General features: G+C 33.8%; 1 protein-coding gene across 1 annotated transcript; it reads right to left on the bottom strand.

Annotated features, from left to right (window-relative positions):
• Positions 1 to 4,174: 4,174 nt before the first annotated feature.
• On the bottom strand, positions 4,175 to 5,916 carry LOC134701393 (probable E3 ubiquitin-protein ligase MID2). The gene has a single exon (XM_063562544.1). The coding sequence runs from the start codon at positions 5,837 to 5,839 to the stop codon at positions 4,205 to 4,207; it is 1,635 nt and encodes a 544-aa protein (XP_063418614.1). The 5' UTR covers positions 5,840 to 5,916; the 3' UTR covers positions 4,175 to 4,204.
• Positions 5,917 to 7,336: the final 1,420 nt, after the last annotated feature.

Below are 7,336 nucleotides of genomic sequence, written 5' to 3'. Positions count from 1 at the left end.
TCACTTCAACATCATTCATCATAACTAGTACCGTTCTCCGATTTTATGTACATTTATACACTGCACCTAAATGATTCACTGTTCTTCCGAAAAAGTCATTATCTGAATATTTTTCTTCGCTGGTGTCTTCTATTGTTTTTCTAACATTCCTACCTTGATTTCGTTTAGTGTATCGTTGATTCCTGAATTGATCATTGTCCTGGTCCATGTGCTATACGGATTGCATTCTCGATTTGAAAACTACGGCAAAGTGGTTCCATTTCTGACATTTGTTACACTGTTGAACAGCGGTATACTACTGTTGCCTTTGTTTTTCCGTAAGCACCACAATCTTCACGTTGTTCAAACGAATGTGTTCTGTCACAATAGTTACAATTATTGCTCCTTTCATGTTTCCTCTCTATTTTGCGTTCCGTATTATTTTGTTTTCCTCCATAATTTTTCACTTTTTACAATTTCTCCGGTTCTTGATGCTGTGTATATATCCTTCATGTCATGTATCTGCAATGTTGTATCTTCTAGCTGATGTAATTCCTGTAACATTTGATCAAGTGTCCCCTTTCTGTTAATCGTCTTCTTGATAAGCGATTCATTATCTGTGGTTTGAATAATGCGTTCTAAAATGCTGTCATCTTGATTTTCAAACTCACAATCAGCAGCTATCTCTGGTAGTCGTGTCACGTATGCCACTGTTGATTCTCCATTAAACGGTCTCATTTTCAAAAATACGTATCTCGCATAATGTGTATTATTCTTTTGAGCAAAATAATCATTCATTTTATTCTTTCACTTCTCCTATACATCTAAGCTTTTGTCTACGGGGTCAGGTGTACTTTTCTCTAATCTAGAAAATCATCGTAAATAATCATTGCGTTCTTTTTGTCCTCAGCTTCTGTAATGCGAAAATATCGGAATTATATTTCTATTCCTTCTAACCATTTCTCTAACTGACTTCCGGTGGTGAGATGATCCTCTAACGGTGTGAAAGGTAAAATTATTCAATTTTTGTTTTGTGTAACAACTGTAATTCTTTCAGCCATTTTTATTTTATTTTTCTTCTTATGCCTTTTAATCTCTTCTTTCAATCGCTTTCACTTTTTTTTTTATAGTCGTCGAAATAACGTAGGCATTTGCAAGACATCAAACATAACATGTGGAACGTGTATTAAAATCAGTACAAGAACGCATAACAAAGTAACTCAGGATGTGATGTTATATGGAACACCGTATAACGCTACGTTACGCGCGGTTAAAGTCATTACAACCCTGTATCGCAAGTGTCGGAACAGAATGGGTTTTCTTAGCTTACCAGACATTTTGCTTTACCAAAGCGTGTGAGTTGGACCTTTTAACGTTGTATTTTGTTAATGTGTCTTGTGTTTTTTGCTAGTTATCCCTTTCAAAATCAGGGCTATGTCTAGTAAAACGTCAACATACTGAACGGTAATATAAAACCGGTTATTAACAATCAGGCTGTATAAAGTAAAATCACAAAAATACTGAACTCAGAGGAAAATCAATTTGGAAAGTCCATAATCACATGGCAAAATCAAATAACAAAACGCATCAAAAACGAATGGACACGAACTGTCATATTCCTGACTTGGTACAGGCATTTTCAAATGTAGAAAATGGTGGATTAAACCTGGTTCTATAGCGCTAACCCTCTCACTTTAATAACAGTCTCATCACATTCCGCTACATTTACATGATGCGTTAAATAAACAGTCACAACTAATAAAATTATCAAAATATGGGTACATCAGTCATCATCGTATAACAATTTTAAAAGGAACAATTTAACAGGACACAAAAACATCTAATATCTACGAACACATGGATTCATATGAGTGTCTGACGTCAGAAAAATTATATACGTCACATAAATTTGTCGTTCAATGTGCATACAAACAATTTTAAAATTTACATAGGCAATGTACGCATACAGGGTTAAAAAATCAAAAGTATGTAAGAATAAATTACAGAAATAGACCGAGATTCAAACTAGTCCAAAAGTTATACATAGAATTTATGAGAATCCAAAAATTATAAAAGGAACAATTTGACAGGATGAGTAAGGGTCTATAGGGGAAATCTGGATTTTATGTTCTGAATAAGCATTTTGACTGAGAAAGTGAAGTATATGAACTGGACAATGAAAAATAAGCTATCTGTAGAAGAAATCTAGATGTGGTTTTAGGTTAGTACATAAAGTATTAAAATTTTACAGAGCTCTGAAAATGGATGTTAGTTCGATGCCACCGGATGTTCGTACATTAGGTGAACTGTTAGTAAGGGATTTTGTTTTTGGTTGATTGATAAACTGTTGGTTTATGATAGTGCTATTAATTGGTGATTATGGATTTGGTTACATATGGTACATTCTGAACATCAGTTAGCTTTTTAAAAATATGGTGAATGTATTGGGTAACAGATGGTTCATTGCGTTGATTGGTGGACTGTTTAAAGGATTGATGTATTTGATTGATTGGTGAAATGTTGGTTAGGGATGTCGATATATTTGGTTACTGATTGTACATTAGGTTGATTGGTTAAGGTAAGGGTTGATGGATTTATCAGACTGGTGTCCTGGGCAAGAAATTATTTTGCATTTTGGTGTATTAATAAAATTGAGAGTGGAAATAGGGAATGTGTCAAAGAGACCACAACCGCCACAACCGACCATAGAAAAGACAACAGTAGAAGGTAACCAATAGGTCTTTAATGTAGCGAGAAATTCCCGCACCCGGAGGCGTCCTTCAGCTGGCCCCTAAACACATAATATACTTGTTTAGTGATAATGAACACCATACTTTACTCCAAGTTATGTTATACACAAGAAACTAAAATTAAAAATAAAATACAAGACTAACAAAGGACAGAGGCTCATGACTTGGGACAGACGCAAAAATGCGGCGGGGTTAAAAATGTTTGTGAGATCTCAACCCTCCCCCTTTACCTCTAGCCAATGTAGAAAAGTAAACGCATAACAATACGCACATTAAAATTTAGTTCAAGAGAAGTCCGAGTCTCATGTTAAAAGATGTAACAAAAGAAAATAAACAAAATGACAATAATACATAAATAACAACAGACTACTAGCAGTTAACTGACATGCCAGCTCCAAACTTCAATTAAACTGGTTGAAAGATTATGTCTTCATGTATAGATGTTTACGAATTGTAGTGTATTTGGTTGAAAGGTGTACTGTTGTTTAGTTATGGTTTTCATTTGTTTGTTTGTTTTTAAGTATACTATAGGTAAGGCATGATGTTGTTTCGGTGTACTGATACTTATTGATGTTGCTGTATTTTGTTGACTGAAGTACTTTTGGTCTAACCAACCACTTTCTTCAGGAATATGACAGTTGTTTTTCATTTGTTCCGTTGATTAAAAGTGTTTGATTTTTTAATTATGTCAGTTTTTAACGACTTTCCGTTTTTGAATTTGTCTTTAATTTCGAAATTATTGTTATCCTTTTTTTTGGTTAAGGATTATACTGCTTTGCTAATTAGTGTGCGGTTATAGAAGAGCAGACATTTATTCTGACACAAATCCCTTGCACATGCACAACAATTAAAAACAAATTCAAACCAAAGTAGCAATGTCTATTTTTTGTTCTTTATCTCGAAGTCATGTTTAAGGTCACACTTTTAAGTCAAGTGACTTAATAACAGAATGATCCATTGAAGTCTGGGTTAGATTCGATGCACAATTAATATGCTTAATTAATTCAATTACCAACATTTCAAGGAAGAAAATATTTTTGATAGATCGAAGATTAACAGATATAATCATGTCCACCAGAAAAAGATCCGTAAGGTTTAACCTGCCCTTTAATGTAAACAGGAATTCTGTCCTTTTAGCAATGGAACATGAACTCTTATGAATATATTATGAATTAAAGAATGTATCTACCTAATGCAAAGCTCTGATTCCTTTCACGGATTTGGCTTTTCTTTTTGGACCTTTTGGATTATAGCTCATGATCTGTTATATAAGCTTTGGATTATAAATATTTTGGCCACTAGCCTCATTGAAGAGACATTTATTGCCGAAATGCACATCTGGTGCAGGAACATTGGTACCGTTAATGTTATCATGGTACTTAAATCAAAGGCCACCAGGAAAATAAATGATGACAAATTTTAAATATTTACAGTGTTTATTTTTTTCTTCTTTCAGGAAATGGAACAAAACTTTATTACACGCATGCCTTCCTAAACAATATCCCGGGGATTTGTCCCTGTGTTACATTCGTTCCATTGCTGCTGATATCTGAATCTTTAAAACTGAAGACAATATCTTCATGTTCTAATGTAGACTTTCCTTGTTCACCATAGTTACATAGTGATTGACTGTTAAAGATAAAAACAATTGTGTATTGTTCATTTGGTGAAAGTGTCACAGGCCTTGGCAGAAGAATTTCAGTTACCTCGTTTTCAAACTTTTTGTCATGCAAGGTTGTAGTAATTTCCCTTAAAATGTCTCTCCCATATTTAATGGTAGCTTGAATGGTGCAAGAGTTTGACATTTGTTTGCTGCCATATGTTAAGAAGCCAGAGCATAAAACTTGTTTTGAAACTAAAAAAGAAACTGCATCTGGTTCGTTACCTTTGACTACCCAAGCACCAGTGTCTGATCCAAGTGTTGCAAACCTATTGAATTTGAAAATCGTAGAAATAGGTTGACTTTTCATTGACAGGGTATTTGCCGTGATGTCACAATGCACCAAGCAAAGCTTCTCAATTTGATTAATAATTGACTGATATTCCGGGTTTTTCAAACTAAGTGTTATGATTTGAAGATCGTTATTATCGCGTAAAGTGTTCTTATGTTTGGATAGTTGTGTCTTAAATTTATGTACTTCCATCATTACTTGCACATTTGAAGCCTCTGTTACGCATATTTCCAAAAGTTTTCGTTCATTTTCAATTGCCTTCCTATTATTTTCAAATTTAACTATTTCCGTTTCAATAATATCTTTCTTCTCGTTAAAGGTTTTCTGAAGTAAATCTTTACGCAATGACTGCTGTTCGTCCAACTTATCTCTAAGACTCTGGAATGTCTTATCCACAGTCTTTAGTTCTTTTTCATGCTCTTTTTCAAGCTGTGTTAAATTATCATTGCGGTCTTTTAGAACAGTGTCCACATCATTGCACACATCTTGCAATCCTTGTCTAATATCTTGAACCATAGCCGATGATAATATTCCCTCCGCTGCCTCATCAATGGTCTGAACCTTTTCACATCGTCGATGTTTTATAGAGATACAAATTGAGCAACACGGACACTCGTGATCCGCGCAATAAAGTTCGATAATTTTATTCGGGTGTTCAGAACAGGTGTTTTTAAAAACAGTCAGATTCTTCTTATCATCTGATAAATATTCATCAAGAGGCTTTATTACGTGATCTGACGTAAATTTCATCAGGCTATGATACTTCGCGCATGTTTCACATAAGGTATCAGCGCACTGCAAGCAGATAACGACAGCTTTAGCCACAGATTTTCTGTTGGACCTCTCGCACAACATACATGGTTTCTCAAGTCTGCTTAATTTTTTATTCTCTAACATGCCAGAAATGAGAAAATTAAGAGGAATTAACTTTACCCATTCTTCCGGTGTACAATTATCCTTCGGGACTGCAACTGGTCCTCTGCAAACAGGACATTCTATGGTTTGTTTAATTCCTTTTTCAAACCCGGAAGTAATATAGGTCAATAAGCAACTTTCGCAAAATGTATGTAAACAAGGTAAAAATTTAGGTTTTGTAAATATTTCGAGACATATCGAGCAAGTAAGAACGTCTGGTGTACTTTCAACTAAAGATGCCATTTCAGATATGTCTTTGTAGTCTTAAATCAAGAAGAGTAGATCTACTGATGAACACGTTATTGACATTCAGGTAAATATCGACCTTGATAACCGGAAATGATATAACGTAAGCTATTTAAGCGGTCTTTTCAAACACAAAAAAACACTTATATATATATATCGGGAGCTGGTTGATTATCATGTCCCCAAATACAGTGTTTTTCTGGGCTTATACCGTGATTATTTTGGCTTCCAATCTATTTACGTTTAAAAATGTCCATATTCAAATAATCACAGATCACTCCATGATATTTAATTTATTCTTTATTTTACTGTTGTGATTCTTCTGGTCTTTCTGTAATTATTTCTATACCTTTCTTTCCGTTAATGATCTACGGATATTGTATGGTTGTCTAAACTAAGTCACACGACGCAACCTTGTCAGTTGTTTGTATCTAAAATATCAAAAACAATCATCTTATAGAGATATTTGTTTTGATACCAACATTTCTATATGTTAAATAATTTTACTATATTTATTCTGGTCGCTTAAGACCTTGCACATATAGTCGCTGATTCATATGGAGGCAACCCGCTCTCAACCAACTTACGGCCAATTTTGTGTCAAAATGAAGTAATTTTATTTCTAAATCTCAAGAGAACCCCCTTTTCACACAGAATCCTGGACCGAAGTATTCATTATACTGTACTTTATTGTTGAATCATTATGAAGGTCTTAAAATTTCATTTGTTTTTTTGTGTGGTTGCAAATGTGCATCATAGGCACGTACTCAACCAAGCATTTTACTGTATTCTTATCGTTACGTTATAAAAATACGTCATTCGTATTATGATGTCAATCAGACAAACACGTCAATATGAAATAATACATTTGACACCACCGAACCAAGACTCAACAACGAGTCAACGTAATAGATGTCGAACACTCTCGTAATAGTAACATTAACACATATCAAATTATACGCATATAGTAAGAGACAGACTACCCTCCTTCACTTTATAAAATTGGGGCTTCAATTAATAAGCAGAATTAAATGGGATCGCTTAAGATTATTAAAGATATTAAAATGAAACCTTTCATATTTTATTACGAAATAACTTGAAGCTTTCAGAATTCAATTAAAAAGTAACTATTTTCAATCAAAAAGAAAAAGAGATATTAATAACAGTATGTCTTCATTACTTCGAAAATTTTGACATTTTACGTTGTAACAAGATTATTGTTGGTTTTAAAATTCTGGGGGCGTTGAGGAAGGGAATGTAAAAATCGGTTAAAGTTTCTGACATGCAAATGAAATACAAATGAAAATTGAAAAAGGAAGAATCTTAAAAAATATTCGAAATGTCATAAATAATAGTTATCAAAGGTATCAGGCTTATAATTTTATACGCTACACAAAACTCCTCAGTGACGCTGAGATCAAAATAGTAAAAAGAATACAAGTACAAAGTTGAAGAGCATTGATGACCAAAAGTTGTGCCAAATACGGCTAAGGT

Source organism: Mytilus trossulus, unplaced genomic scaffold (genome assembly GCF_036588685.1).
Source record: "Mytilus trossulus isolate FHL-02 unplaced genomic scaffold, PNRI_Mtr1.1.1.hap1 h1tg000244l__unscaffolded, whole genome shotgun sequence".
In the NCBI taxonomy this organism is placed as follows: domain Eukaryota; kingdom Metazoa; phylum Mollusca; class Bivalvia; order Mytilida; family Mytilidae; genus Mytilus; species Mytilus trossulus.
The sequence above is the reverse complement of the archived record's forward strand: the minus strand, read 5'-3'. Positions and strand labels throughout refer to the sequence as shown.

Bases quoted from the DNA above. Each gene is read 5' to 3' on its own strand.
- LOC134701393 (XM_063562544.1), bottom strand. From the start codon at position 5,839: ATGGCATCTTTAGTTGAAAGTACACCAGACGTTCTTACTTGCTCGATA.